Genomic DNA, 15,919 nt, shown 5'->3' with positions numbered 1-15,919 from the left:
TAGCAAGTGTTATATATACAGTAAGTACAACACATACATCAAATGCAGCATTAATATTAGTATTTCATGCAACGTAATAATAGTGTTTTGAAGAAACTGTGTTTTCCAACAGAAGCTATTGTGTTGAAAGGAGCAACAGCATGAGAATAACACCTGGAGGTATTTCTCATGGTCAAGTGGAATAAGACCATACAGGTACAATTTACCATGTAGAAATGGCCAACTTCAATATTCTGCCCCCCCCCCCCCCCCCCCCCCCCCCGGCTCCCATTTTTGGGGCTCCCAAGGGATTCCAGTGGTTTATAATGCTGGTGGTTAACTTTCACACTTTCAGAAGTGCGGCCACTCCTTCACTGACACACAGCCACATGCCAGTCCCTGGGGATTGTGATTGCTGCTGTGTCTGAGTGTGCCTGCTCAGACTGCAGTACACATTGGTGCATGATGGGACACCTCAGCCTCTGGGGCAAATTTTTCAGACTTCAATTGCCCAGGCTTATTGCCACCTGAACGGCAATGTGTCTCTGGACTGCAGGAGCCTGTGAGGGGGACCCTGTATGCAGAAGGGTGAATGAAGCTCCCCGTTTGCTGGCTCTGCTCCAGGATACAGTGTTGATTTTTGCATAACGGGTTGGGTACTCTTTTATTTTGGCTTTTGACACATGCACCATCTCAGCCTAAAGGTAATGACCTCAGTCAAACCCCTAAGCTAGAGTAGCAAACAAACCCTCTCCCAGCATGCAGCCTCCTTCCATCTCAGCCTGTAGCTGCAGTGACAACACTGGGGATTGCTACCAGAGCCGCAGGCATCCTGTCCAGTGTCGTGTCCCATCCCCTCCTGCGACCATGCTCTGCCCGGTGTGGCTGCTCCATACTTACAGCTCCTCCAGGAAGCGCAGGTGACGGAGAGTGCTGGGCTGCAGCTGGCTAATGTTGTTCATGCTCAGATCTCTAGTGGGGGAGAAAGACAGAAGTTTCTGATCAGTCACACTGTGGTTTGCACAGAATAAACCCCAGGCTCTGTGTCCCCTCTCTCCTAAGAGGGAATATGAGAAGTCCCTGCAAATGACATTTCAGCATTAGCATCTTAACACAGCCCAGGCTCTGCCTGCAAACGGATGGAGAGGAGTAACCAGAGAGACACTTGCTCCTTCAGGGTGGTCTGCCTGAGCTTCTCCAGGTTATGGAGCAAGTTAGGACATTTCCTAGCAGCACAAGCAGTATTAGTGTCTCACAATTTTTGGAGAGTGAACAGGAAGCCCGGTGATGCTGGAATAGGACAGTATGTCCTTGGGCCCAGAAGTATCTTTCTGTGACCACTGGTCATGCCAGCCACCACAGGGAGCTTTTCCAGTACATGGATAGACAGCTGCTTTTGAGGAGAGAGCGAGCCATGGAAGAAGGTGTACATCCTATTGGGCAGGCCTGCTCTAAGCAGGAAAACCTAGAGAACATGCCAGGAATGAGGGACGGAGGTTGGCTCTGTGGGTGACAAACTCTGAGTTTAGGGGGTGGGAGGAATCTGTCTGATTGTGCTTGTCTCAGCCTTTGCCATCTCCAGCTAGAGGCTCATGTCCTGTCTGCTTAGGGTCTGAGAGACCCTCCCAGAAGAGACTGTGCCATGACCCAAGGGGTTCAGGGGGTGTGCTAAGTCTTAAGCCTTTGGCACATTACCGAGTCACTGTGAGCTGCCCACTACAGATTTGTCATCATCTTAGGATATGAGAGTAACAAAGTCTGCAGCAAATGGTGCATTAGACAAGATGGTAGTTGGAAAAAACAAGGATGCTTCTGGGCTCCGAGGCTCTTCAGGAGGTCTGATACTTGATAGCTGCCACCCTGCCTCATGAGTAGCTGCACGTGAAGAAAACTGTGCTTGTGATGCAAGTCTAGAGCAAGCTGTGTCCAGGTGACTGCAAGTGAGCATCGATTTTTACAACTATGAGGAAAGATGAGGCTGAATTAAAAGCTGGCATGGTTAAAACCAATGGGAATGGACAGGACATATACCCTACTGCACAAAGCAATCTTAGTCAAATGTCATCTGAGGCACTGGGTAGACTCATGTGAGGCAGAAGGGGGTATTTTTGGTCATTGTGTATAGACAGGACACCGCTTGGCTCCTTCAGACTGCTTAGACTAAGTGGCAGAGGCAGACAGGTGTTTCTCTTGTAATGTGAAAATAGGGAGGCAGAACATAAAAATGAAGGCATTTTACTTTACTCTTTCCTCCTGTGAATCTCACAGACTTGTGAGCATAAGGAAGGATGTGCTCCCTCCCCCCCCCCCCCCCCCCCGCAGTGTCAGTGGGAATTGGTGTTGGACAAATGAATGGAGCAAGGAGGCTTGTGCCAAGGACAAGGACTGAAGCATGAAGCAGAAAATTCCTGCAGCACAACCCAGCCATACAAAAGGCACCTTGTATGCAGGATCTCAGTTAAAATGATGCTGTGCTGTGCAGATGGCAGCAGACTCAAGATGTGAGACTGCAGGTCACGTAACAAATGCCCTGGAGCATCACAGGCTGGCTTTGGGCTCTGGGTAGGAAATTGCTTCAGTGGAAAATAGGTTTGTTGAAAAAAATTACTGAAATTCCTTTGTATTCTTCAGTCAGAAAATTCCCAAGTTCTGCTAGTAAAAAGGCTTAGAAAGTTTGGGGGTGTAGCATTCTTCATTTTGCACCATTTTCCACAAAAAACTTCACCGCTTTCTGACCAGATCTATTTGACATCAGTGGAGGTAAGTTACACCTAGGGAATGTCTAAAGCCTGCCTTTACAGTTTCTCTGGAGATATGTCCTCTGACAAAACTGTGCAGTTTCATGAGCCCTATTTGAAGATACTCCTGGCAAAGTTTGTTGGTTTTTTTTTTTTTTTAATATATAACTTTCTCCTCTCCAAAGAAGTGGTGGAAAAATCCCCAAAAGACCTATGAGAATTCAAAATTCTGTTTTCAGAATGAATAAAAAAATAAAGTTATAGTCTGCATTGTTCTGTGTGCAACACTGCATTCTATATTTGGATGATCCCAGGATACAATAGAAGGGTTAAAATATTATTTTGTGCCGCTTCTATTTTTATTTTTAAATCCCTAAGGGCAGTTGCTACTTAGCACCCATTAAAACATCTTTTTTCCCTACATCAAAGTGTCTCCTGTTTATGTTGTAATGAATCAGTCTGATGTTTTGACATGTTGTGAAACAATGTAAAAATAACGAAAAATAACGTAAAATGAAAGGCTATGAAACAAAACACAGATCTGAAACATCCAAGATCTCCTTGAAACTCTGAGGTATATTCCTTAAGTTGCCTTCTGCTGGCAGTGTAGGGAATACTCCTTGCTCACTGCAGGAGATGCTTCTCAAACCTCATTGAACTGCATTTTGGGTGCCCAGTCCTTTCCTGGGCATGATGGGGACAGCCACCTGTCCCGTAGCCTTGGGTGAACAGGGGTTGCAGGGATATGCAGACCCTCAGCATCACGGCAGTATGTGGCTGGTGGCAATGGGGAGGTGAAAGATGTTTTGACCCCTTCTTTCCTCCCCCTTGATCCATATCCTGAAGAGGAACAAAATACACTGGTTTCTGAAGAAATCTTCCAAAAGCCAGAGAAGAAATACCATTACCCCATCACTCTGACATCCTTACAGCTCCACCTCACATGGCTTTTCTTTAAATGCCCCACTCCCCTCCCTCTCACCCTCTTGCACCCCTGGGGCTCCTGGCCATGGACAGGTCTGAGGGAAGGGGCTCTCTCCCACCATCTCTTGAGGCAGTAAAGAAAAATCCAGGCCTGATTTCCAAGGCTATTGCATGGGGAACATTTCGGGTAATTTTATTTAAAACTCACTGATGTTTTGGGTGTTTGGGTGCTGTGGTGGTTTGCAGTCCTGCAGGACTTGAGCGCAACACAGCTACACTCACAATACTGAAAAGGGGAGGCCCATAGTGCAAACCCTGGTAGTGGTGTGCTAGCTAATGAACAGCGGGGCAAATATGGTGCCAATGACTCAGCTCTACCATCAACTCTGCAGCGTGATATCCCATAGGGGCCCCGCACCAGCTCCCCTAGAGCACCTGGCTCGGTGTGGTGGAGTTCCTGGACTACCCATGGTATAAGGACAGCATGGAGGGGATGGTGCAAGGACAGATGGTGTGAAGGAAGAACAAGTTCCTCCAAGGTCTGGAAATGAACTTCCTGAGCACAGTCCTGGACCCAGTGATTTTGCTAGCCACAAAAGTACGAGATGTTTCTCCACAGACTGTCCATGCTTGTGTGAAAGCTGAGGCACAGGATTCTTGCCTGAAGTGTTGTGGGAGTAAATATTTGACTTATTACTCACGTAAAGATGTTGTTGACTTGTTGCTGTGTTTTCCTAAGCCTCATGCTTTTCCTTTTAGTAAGGTTCCTTGTGTTATGTATGTTCCGACTGCATGCAAGAGTGGAAATGCTTCCTGTCAGAGTAATCAGAGAAGCTATTTATCTCTTCAAGTGTTTGGGGGTGGTTACTTCAGCCAGCCACATTTAGTTAATTTTGAAAGGAACCCATGGTATTTGAACCTTGTTGGATTTTTTTTTTTTCAGCAACATCTGGCAGAAGGATTAGGAATTCATGGACTAAATGGATTAGGGACTCCTCTGACCTTTCTCAGCACTGTCACTGACTTTGACATTCCAAAATAGCTCTCTCTTTTGATTGGTTAGCATCCAGTGGAGTCAAACAAGTGTTGGGTCACTCATATCTAAGCACGGCTATTGTAATTTGCACTGGGAAACCACTACAAAGATGGGGACCGTACTATAGAAGGCATTATAGAAATGCACAAAGAACATAATTCAAATCCCAAAGTCTCTTAAACTCTAAAAGAAATTGGAAAGGTAGGAGAGGAAATGGGGTGCTACAGCTTCACCCAGGCTTGCAGTGTAGGACCAGCAGAGGAACTGTCCAGATTCTTGCCTTTGAGTTCATGAGACCACACTGCACTGGGACAAGCCATCCGTCTCCTGTCCCAGAGCTCCTGTGTTCCTCTTTTCCCAGTGACTGGCCTGTCTGTCCTCTCTGCAAGCTACCAAATAAAAGCAGGAAACCTTTCCCTGTCAAATCATTTTGCATGGCTGTGGTCTGAAATGCTGACAGTAAAGCAAACTATTCTACTACTCCCAGAACTGAAACTCTGTTCTGGTATCACCCCATTTATCCATGAAGCAATGTCTTTTAAGGCCTCTTGCATTAGGTGTTGGAATTACCTATGCTTTCAAATGGCACTGCACCAAAGCCATCATGGCTGTAATTAGTGTGATTTAACATCCCCCCCTTCCCCAACTAATTCTAAACATTTATCGTAAGCATTTCTAACTTGTACCTGCAGGAAAACTGAGACACAGTTCATGGAAACTGAGCTCATGTGATTCAGCCTCAGACCTTACAACTCCTCTGGCCCTCGAGGGGTTCCTTAAATTATTTGCTTTGATGTCGCCTTCTTTCATGAACAACCTTTGATTATTCACTGATTAGCTGATCTTCCTTACCAAAAAATGATGTGACACACAGCATGCTTTGGGTATCCCAGTAGGACTGTCTGCCATGCTCTCTACCAGCGCTATGAGATGGTTACCACAGTGTTTTAGTTCAGGGATGATATGAGCTTTAAAGATCAAAAGAATTTATCTTTGGCATAATTGCTCAGACAGGTGGGATGCAGGCTGTGGTGCTGGTGCTCTGAAACATGGAGCTATGAATGTCCCTGTGGGGAGCAGCACAGTCCCAGCAACTCAGCTCTGGTGAAGGCACCTGTGGGACCTTGTAGAAGTGCATGCTCTTAGGCCAAAAGGGAAGTTTTTTTATGCTACAATATGTGGGTCTGCATGAAGGGTACCCTGAGATACTTGCCCAAGATAGGCCTGAGCAATACCCCCAGGACTTACCTCTAGGGACAGCAGATTGATGTGTCTCACACAAACTCAAAGTGTCTAAAAGCTGCCCACAAAACTGGGGTGAGATGAACCCTGCCCATCACCCCTGAAGCTCCTGTTATACCTCTTCCCAGACCATAAGCAAAGTGTTTCCCCAGAGATGCACTCTAATGTGAATTAACACAAGCAGAAGTCAACAGACCTAAAGCCACACTAGAGTAACACAATGAGATTATGTCTGCTCAGTCAGGAGGGTCTGAAGGTGAAAGCTGCAGTGATACAGTTTTGGCTGAGGACACGCACATAGCCTTCAGAGCCAGATGTGCATCTGGCTCAAGATCTGCAAAGTGCACATGACTGGTAGAGAGGTATTGCTCTCCTGGAAGCCACCACAGGACTAGGAGATTTCCTACAGACAGAGCAGCTCCTAGCTGTGCATGAGAGAAGACATTGCCCAGCCATCTCTCTCTGTACTCCAAAGGGGCAGAAAGTCTGGTCACTAACTTCAGTCTCCTGAGGTGCTCTCCACGGGTCCCTCTGTCACTCAGCATGATGAGAACCCTGTGTCCTCCTGCCATGAGAGCCGGGGGAAGTAGCTGCCTTCAAGCAGATCTTTGATCTACAAGGTTTCTGTAAGCTCACAGTGTGCTTCAAGGGGCAGACCTTCAGGGAGTCAGCAGCAGGGTACTCTATGGTCTTCTGGTGTCTTTCATACCTCAGTGAAATCCCATGCATGTGGCAACAGCTGGAAGGGATGACAGACATTGCCCAAGCCACTGGACAGGTTTTTCAGTATTTAGGGAAATGGACCTTGTGCTCCTCTTTTGTAAGGAGACAGGGTCACCCCAAAGAACATATCTGACTGCTGTCCTCAGGTTTTGAGCCTACAGGAAGCTACCAAGAATCCCAAATGCTGACTGTCTTCTCAAGCCCTAAATTGCTCCACTACACGAATATCTTCGCATTTTTCAAGATGTTCAGGATATTAATGTGCTCTCTTCCCAGCACAGACTCAAGCTAGCTCTCCTCAGCATTGATGCTGAACACATGGATTCCTGGACCATAAAAAAGACCTTCCTTACACTCAGGCAGTTAAGCAGAAATTTTTATGATTGTGGGGAGAAGCTAATGACCTGGTATCCTCTTGATTAATTAATTGCACAATTATAGCATTAAGGTCTCCCAGTCCAGCAGTCTGATTTCTGGGGAAACTCTACAAACCAGACCAAAATTCCCATCCTTATCCTGGAAAGGTCCAACACTAGATCTGTTCTTGCAAGGCATGAAACACTCTTGTCTCTCTGAAATCACTAAGAGATGAGCAATGTCTCTACCTATCTTCTGGCCACTCTCATTAGCATCCAGTAAAAAACGCACAATTACACCACCTTTAGAAAAGAAGCCCAAAGGCAATAAATGATAGTTTTAGAAATTCTTCAGATTATACTAGAGTGATTCATAAAGGTTCCTGTTATCTCCTTTCCTCTTTATCTTGAAATCTCCGAGGTCACCACAAAACGCCTGAATTGCTCGGGGTAAAGCTGGGGCTGAAGATAGAATAGTACTTGAAGCCATAGAACCAGCTGAAATTTTTCCTAAAAGCCTGCAGGTTGAAAACTACACTAAAGTTAGTCTCCATAAAGAAAAGGAGAAAGGGAAGATAAAGAGATCAAAGCAGTAAGAGCTCATTTGCATTACACCATATCTGGAGGCACCAGCCCTGCTTCAATTCCATATCACTGCAATAGGCAAGAGCGGAACGTGTTTCTACTCCCACCTCTCCATGTTTGAAAATATATCAGTCATCTTAGATCATCCCCCATGTGTAGGCCCTATCCAAGATCTCCACAATGTTTCAATAATAAAGACTCAGCCAAGGCCAGTTTTGCCAGGGTGAGATTAAGCCCATCCCTGCACCAGCAGGTCTTCAGAAGTCTGGTCTGTGCAGTGAATAGCAGTGACCTACAGCAAGCACAACTCTCATGCCGCTCTGGCTACTCCACTTTCAGCTCCTCCTGTAGCTGCCCTGTCTCTGCACCATGTTACGTGCCCTCCATGCAGGAGAGCAGAAAGGGGCTGAGCAGAGGAGTAATGCATTTCTGCTCCTGGGAATGGTTCATGTGAGAACAAGAAATAACTTTTAGAAACCCTCTGCCAGGACAAGGCTGTCAGTGAATATCACCTCATCCCAGGGCCCACAGGGTCTGCCGGGGAAGGGCTCTGCCTTGACAGCAGAGGAGAAAGGAAGGTGTGGGGTACACAACCAAGGGTAGGGAGAAGGGCAGATTACTTGGCAGAATAGGCTGCAGCCACATGGAGGAGACATGTCTGAGAAGCAGCAAGGAGCTGCCTCCAGAAGCCACCGTGCTATGGGGCAGAGATGAAACTTGGATCAGAACATGAGGGCATTTTTTCCCAAAAGGCAAAATGTGAATCTTGCTGAGTGTGGTCCTAGAGGTTTTTCTCATGGGCTCCGTCTCCTGGCTGCAACTTTCTTAGTTGCCAGTGGAAAGTCTGCATGGTGATAAAAGGGGAAAGCACTTGTGCTGTGACAGGGCAGGGAGAAGATGGCTTGTCTTGCTGGATATAGCTCTTATGTGCATGATGGGCATTGACATCTTCTGGCCTACAGGTGTACAAGTGCCCTGGTGCTTCCAGTGCCCATTAGCACAGAGCTGCTTCAACTGGAGCAGGGGAGTCTCATACACCAAACTGAGGGGGAGGCTGATGGAGCCTCCTCCCAGCTCCTCTGCTTTCACCTTCCAGACAGACCAGTCAGTGCAGCAGGCTGCTTTGGATTGGATGTTGGGCAAGGACCATATTTTTCATTTCTGATACCATTCTGCAAGTTCATGTTTTTGGTGATTCCCATGAAACAGAAGTCCAGAAAGAATTGGTTTGGGTTGATCAAAATAATAAGAAATGTGTTGGTTTTTTTTTTTTTTTTCCTCTCCAGTTTTGACATTAAAAGTAATCATCCCAGAAAGGACATTCTAAAGCAAAAATAATTTGAAAAGAAAAATACTTTCTACCCTGGAAGTGTCCAAGCAGGACTTCTCAGCCTCTTTAAAACTCTTTTTATGTTTTTTGATTCACATAATGGGATTCAGAGCTGGCCAGTGTTGGAACTGGGTCAACATGAACTTTTTCCTTAGTGTGAGCACATCAAAACCAAAAGAACCTCTAAACTAAAAAGAAATATTGGGGCATGAATGAGAGCAAGGAACATTTTTTTTAAAGCAAGAAAAATGAGATTGCAAGCAAATGTCCTTTCTGCCCACTGTGTCCTTTGGAGCAGCCCCAGCCCAGCAATGTCCTGACTTTTAGCAACTAAATGGTCTCCACTAGATCCTGGAAAGAGCCTCACATTCCCTTATGTCCTGAGTGTGGGTTTGTTCCCCGCCCTTATCCAGGTCTCTGCTGGATTCTGGCTCCCCACACACTGGGCTCTTCGGGAACAGACCTAGTCACTCTCATGGCAAATGAAACCTCTCACCCTGCTGGAGTAGGTGTCCTCTTAACACCCAGAACAGCTACCAGGGAAAGGTAAACCCAGGAGCATCTTCCTCTTTGCTGCCCAGCCAAAGCCTTTTGAAAGAGATAATGAGCAGTAAACAGCAAACAAATACAATTGGTGCATCCGTCACATTCCCCACGCAAATGTCCTTGAAATCAACTGAGTCATAGAAATATTGTGTTTTCAAGTTGGCATCTTCTGCTTTGATTAAGGCAGGATATTTATGAAAACAAATGTGTTGAGAAACTCTTACCCAGCTCTGCTCTGGGACACTAGCCACACTCGCCCAAGGCCTGGTTGGGGGGCATGGTGCTGTGTCCCAGAAAGAGCAATGCAGAAGGGTAGAAAGCAGGTCAAGGCAAGACAAGGTTAGTTGTAAGCCACAAGGCTGTTCTAAGGAGCCAGAAACTCTATAGTAGAGGCACTTGCCAGCAGACTGGAGCTGTTCTGCAAACTGCAGTGCCTGAGAAGGAAGCTTGTTTATTACAGTCTGCTCTGCCTGCTCCAGGCTCCTGCCCAGCACCTCCAAGAAGACCTCTGTGGGCAGTTTGTGCAGTGTGCACAACACTGTTTTTTCTTCAGGGCAGTAAAGGGCTTTGCAGCCCTCCCGTGCCACTTGCACTAACGTGGAAGGAAGTGGTGGGAACACAATGGTTGAACCCCTGTTGGAACCCACATGCTGGGAACAGAAGTGAATTGCTTCGGAGATATTCCTGGAAGAGTAAATAATCCACCTAGAAAGCATGGCTTGTTGGACTGTACCAAAAAAGCAGACACTGAAGGAGCAGATGGATCATAGAGGGAACAGGGTCTAAGGAACTGAGTTGGTGTACAGGTGAAGATACCAGAAATCCTCTGTTTGGCAAAGTAATGTGTGAGGAGAGGTGTGACAAAGAAGATGATGCTGGTTTGATGCACTAGGAGGATGTACTTTTTAGCTACAAATTGCTGGTAAAGAATTTTGTAGAGTCCCCCTATAAAGGCAAAAGACAAAGATACAAGACAGATTAATGGAGGATAAATCTACCTGTGACTATTCAGGGTGATTTTTCTAATGCCACATCTGGCTCACGGGTGCCTAAACCATGCCTAGGACCTGGGGCATGGGGGACAAACCAGGTTGAAGAATGCAGAAAAAGAGGTTCTTGCAAGTCATCTTGTTGCTCCCAGTGGCTCTCGGTGAATTCACATGAGCAAACACCCGACAGCGACAGCCTGGCTGTACTAGATGCCAGCTTTCAGCTGGCCAGCTTTCCTTTTGGGACAGTATGGGTGGAAACTCCCGTGGCCCAAGTGCTTCATGAGTATGTCCTTGACGGGGACTGGCTTTCAGACTACCAGCTTGGTACCCAGGCCTGATTCAGAGCACTTGCTGCAAGCTCTGGTTCTCCTTTTAGGAGCAGGCTGAGGTGAAGCTAGTGTGTTCTGCACACACACGCCATAGACATGCTTCCAACTGCATATCAGGGGCACATGCGACCACTGTTATTCACATCCTTCCGTTGATTGCACAAGGTCTGCACAAAGTGCGTTTGGCCCCAGATATCAGCTGGAAGTCTAAGGAGAGGCAGTATTTGAATTAGGGGAAAAAAGCTCTCTGAATACTGAATTCCACCTCTGCTTGAGAGCTGAAAGCCCTGCTGGACTCTTTCTAAGGTGCCCACAGTTAATTTCTGCACATGAGATACCCCTGCACATCTGGGCCAGAGCAGCCACCTCTGTCCTGTTTCTCTTCATTGCACTCATCCTCCCTTTACTGCCAACTTCTGACCCCACCCCCGTCCAGGGTTGTTGAGGAATCCCTGACCGCTGATGCCAATCGTCTCCAGCCCCACTCCATTTACTTTCACACCCACTGAAAGGAGATGGCAGAACCCATCCTGGCGGGCAGGAAACTGATAGCCTGTAATTGACCGGAACTGTATGTAAACCTGCTGGTTTCTTTCACATTGAGAGGATCTGGCAACACGTGGTTACTTCTGTTAGCTCTCTGGCTGGCAAGAATCATAGAAAGGATCTGGCAGACTGTATGGTCACAGATGGTGTGTGAGTTCTGCCTGAGCTGGGGGCAAAAGCTGCTGAGCTGGGGAAAAACTGGGGCAAGGCACTACTGGAAGAGCACTGGGCCAGGCTGCCTCTTCCCCTGCAACTCATATGTTGAGGGCGTTACACCAGCTCATGTATGGGGCAGAATCTGATCCCAAAGTCCTTAGACTAGCAAATAAAGCAGTACACGTGAACTAGCGGGTTGGAGGAAATGCACTACTGAATCTCTGTGGAGTTTGTGTCTGTCACTAACTGGAAGAAGCAGGCAAAATTTGGAAATATTTTACAGGAGACAAATTCTGATATATTTTTTAGTTGAAAATGTCAGAATGGCTGATTGAAATGCTTTATGCTGACATCAAAACATTTCATTCACTAAAAGCCAAGCCATGACAATGCAATATTTAATGACAGACAGCACCTGCACATATTAACCTGAGGCTGAATTTGAAAAAATCAGAGGTAAAATGAAACCCCAATTGAAACAAAATCCTTCACTTCAGATTCAAATGTCTCCAATATGTTTTCATTCAAAAATTTTGATGACATCTGCGTGTTGCCTGGAAACTTTTGCATTTGATGAAGAGCAGTTTTTGCTCTAGGAAACTGTTTCTCAGAGAAAAACCTGGTTTTCCTGCACATCATAAGCAGATCCTTTTGCTGCTCACGAGCAAGCTACCAGCATGGGACCCTGCAGGGTGCTAGGCACTACCACTGTGGGAAACCTGGTCTTGGTGCTTCACTGTGTTTAGACACAGAAGACATTGCCTGAACAGCTGTTCCCCATCTCCCCCTGATGGAAAGATGATGAGTTTCTGTATTTCACTGGCACACTGCTTTGAAGCCATCTGTGTTATCTCCAGGGCCCCGATCTGAAAACCCATGTGCTAGGACAGAGAGGTGGTTCAAGTATCAGGGAGAGACCAATGCACAAACAAAGAGCTGGCAGAGGGAGTAAGGCTTGGCATTCAGAGACTTTTACATGGGCTTCCTCCCCTTGCATGTGACCTCTTGGACTTGCCAAATGTCAGTGCTGCAGCTGTGTGTGCATCATTCTCGCAAAGAACAGGAATCCAGTTACTCAGGTATAGAGGCTTGTACCTAATTTGGCACTTCTGGACCGATCCTCTAAAGTTCCTGGAAAAGCACAAAAGGTTTGCTGGCCAGAAATAATAGGAGAAACGTCGATGAGAAGCCTGTGCCTTCCTGCCTGTGATTCCTCAGAGCAGACTGTTAGCTCCAGTGATAACAGATTTCTTCTATACAGAAGGTGAAAAAAGATCTTAGGTCAGAGGAAAATGAGCACTTAATGTGCCAGATGCAAGCCGATGGCTTTATGCCCAAATCCTTGACCTCATGGAGAGGGAGTGCTTCTCTAATACTTGTTAGAAAGCTCTGTGAAGACAAAGCATGCAGATCTCCAAAAGTCAAGGTCCCAAGTGGGATTTATCCAAGGAAGGTTGTGTTGGGGACAGAGGCTCTCCTGTTAGCACAGCCTGGCCAAGAGGTGAGAAGCCCCATCTCCATCTTGGTTGCGTGCAGCACCTTGCCCTACACCAGCATCCTCGCACCGTCATGCTGCAGCCAACCCTGAACTCCCCCTGTGCCCAAGATCATGTTTACCACAATGGCTGCCATGGTCTGTTGAAGCCAGCCAAGCTGTTTTCCAGACTCAGCTCTCCCAAAAGAGCCTTTGTACCTTGTTTTGCTTTAAGCACTGCTTGCACCTGTGTAGATTCCCACTACCCTTGTAAGTGCTTTGCTGTGGGGTGGTCAGGATTGCAGCTCAGGTCCCTGCAGAGTCTGGCCCGCTACAAAGAACTTGGTAGGGCTGTAAGCATGGAGTGCATGTGAGGCATATGCATGAACTTGTGACAAGCCATGGAGAATGTGAGAAATACCAGTCTCAACCTGCAACCAGACACAGCAGTGATGAACATAGCCTCCTTGTCTCTGAACTGCTGCTCAAAGGCTAGGAGCCGTGTCAACCTGGGAGCTGGCAGGAGGGACCAAGGGAGTCAGTGCTCTGTCTTGAGAAACAGTCCCCAGAAACACTCAAGTGCTGGCCCTTCCCATGTTTGGTTTGGAAAGACTGTGATGTGGAAGCCTGTGTTTAAATGGCACTTTCTAAACACTCCCAGCCACCACGACCAACCAGCAAAGACAATTCAGTGTCATAAACAACCGAAAGAGCCAAGGCTGTGTTCTCATGCCTGAAATGGGTGGAAGGCTCAGTTCTGGTGTCTCTGGCGACACTGCTTTAGCCAGCTCTGGTGCCAGCTGTGTTGCAATGCTGGCGGATAGATTTGAGAAGGTGGGCTGCTCTGAATGTTCCCATTTGGCTTGTGGTATGCTGTGAGGCAAAGTTTCTCCTCAAGCATCACTGCCCTGCTCTTACAAGTGCTGCTTTCAGAGCCACCCTGTGAACCTGAGCTTGGGCTTGCCCCTGGAGAGCAGCAACATGAGGGGAGCTGGGATCAGCTGGGAAACCAAGCCCTGACACCAGAGTGCTTATTTAGTGTCAGCACTCTACCTTTCCTTGGCTATCACTATTTTCAAGCAGAACAAGCTACAGCTTTTCTTTTTGGCCCATATGACTCATATTATTTGGGCATCAGCTCCCCCAACAAGGACACAACTCCCATGCTGCCTGGGTTGGATTTGAAATGGGTTAAAAATCTCTTAATCCAGCTACAAATCTAGATGTGAAGCATTGGGCTGGTCCTCACTGTAGGTTTTTTTCATAGGCACTAATCACCTGGGTGCAGTGAGCACAACACTTGCCCAGTACAGCAAGTGCTCACCCTACACAGGCACCAGCAGTGTTGGGGAAGGGAGTGTCCTTTGCATCCTCAGGCTTTGCCCCATCTGAGGCCGTGGGTGCCCAGCATTTGCTGCTGTCAGGTCATGCTAGCATTAGGAATCGTGTGCCTGTCCCCTCTGCTCTGCAGCAGAGAACCCTAAAAAGCTGAAGGATGTTGGAGCTGGGGTGCTGGCAGCGGGCAGAAGTGTTGAATTCTGTCATTTGACAACTGCCAGAGAAAACCACTGTTTTAGCTGTGTGTTATCCTCAGATTTTCACCTGTGCTTTCAAAGCTGGGGTCCAGCTGCCAGCACTGCTGTACTGTGAAGAATTAGGTAGGGTCTGGCTGTCCAGGCTCAGCCCCCCACCAGGGCAGGATCCAAACAGCAGCTGCTTCATCTAGCCAACTAGGACCTTGTCTGCACTGACCCACAGCCATCTAAACAGGGACCCTGCGGCACCCTGGCATTCACCTTCACTTCCAGCCACCACGCTAGGGATCTCCCATGTGTCTTGTGTTGTATCTGCCCACCACAGGGACATCTGAGATACCACAGGCTATCTCAGATTGCACTTAAAGCCCCTGTGTGGGGAACTGCATCCAGCCCCAAAAGACTTTGGCAAATCTTTGGCCAAACAAACAGCAATGGTTGTGTTCAGCCCAGAGCTGGCAGAGAGACCTCCAAGTTGTCTCTCTTGTCTTTCATATGCTTTGGACCCCAGCAGACAGGTCAGCAGGGTCCTCCTCTGAGCAGAATGACTGAGACATGAGAGAAGGGGGAAAAGAGTTGTAGGGGAATAACAACCCCGTGCCTGTGCATTTTATCACGGATGCAGGTGCCCTGTTACGTTGTGAAGGCTTGTTCACCAGCAGGGAGGTGTATCGCAAGGATACAGGATGCTCCTAATTGCCTGCCCTGCCCAGAGGGAAGCAGCCCATTGCAATGATGGGGCAGCAGAACCTCCCTTAAGGTTTGCAATTTGTTTTTTTAATCTGGTTTGTGGCACTACTTTAGTCATGACTGACTGTGAAAAGCTGTTGTTGAGATAGAGGACTACCTGTGCAGGCTGGGATTTTCAAAGAAACTTAAGTAAGGCCCTGAAAATTGCAAACACCAATAATACAACATCTGCAGAGCGGCTGCCTCGAGATGAGAAAATCATGTCATAACCTAGCACCTGCTTAGTAATGAGACAGAGTCCAGGCTTTGCTTTTCAGCTCACTCATCTTGGAGACGGTGTGCATTGTGCCAAAACAAGTCAGAGAAGGAACAATCACGTCATGACAAGGCTGAATACATTTAATGCACTCAAGCAGGAACGGAAGGCAATAATTCACTCCAGAGCAGGACTAGCTTGGGATGGTCTGGCACTGCAGATGATTTATATTTAGAGTTGGGCTTGGCAGGTGCTTTTATGGAACAGAAGTTTGGTTTTCTATTGTATTCAACCTGTCCCAAAAATAGTTTAAACTATTCTGCTTTGTGGCATGGCCAACTATTAACTATCTCAGCTGGGAAAGAAGTGTACAAAATTGCCCTCTTCTGTTTCTTGGGAAACATTATACTGGTGTTGATCAGAGATGGCCAGCCTCTTCAATGTCTTGTGCCCAAATATCTGGGTGGATTGGCAGAAACACT

The 15,919-nt window shown here is 47.1% G+C and overlaps 1 protein-coding gene across 1 annotated transcript in view; it reads right to left on the bottom strand.

Annotated features, from left to right (window-relative positions):
* The window catches only part of LGR6 (leucine rich repeat containing G protein-coupled receptor 6), a 151,711-nt gene that overhangs the window by 96,034 nt on the left and 39,758 nt on the right, over positions 1-15,919 (bottom strand). The window contains exon 2 of the mRNA XM_052815412.1: positions 880-951. Within this exon, the coding sequence (XP_052671372.1) occupies positions 880-951 (72 nt within the window). The remainder of the gene's footprint in view (positions 1-879; positions 952-15,919) is intronic.

Source organism: Harpia harpyja, chromosome 19 (genome assembly GCF_026419915.1).
Source record: "Harpia harpyja isolate bHarHar1 chromosome 19, bHarHar1 primary haplotype, whole genome shotgun sequence".
NCBI lineage: Eukaryota > Metazoa > Chordata > Aves > Accipitriformes > Accipitridae > Harpia > Harpia harpyja.
Note: the sequence above shows the minus strand (reverse complement) of the source record. Positions and strands in the feature narration are given on the sequence as shown.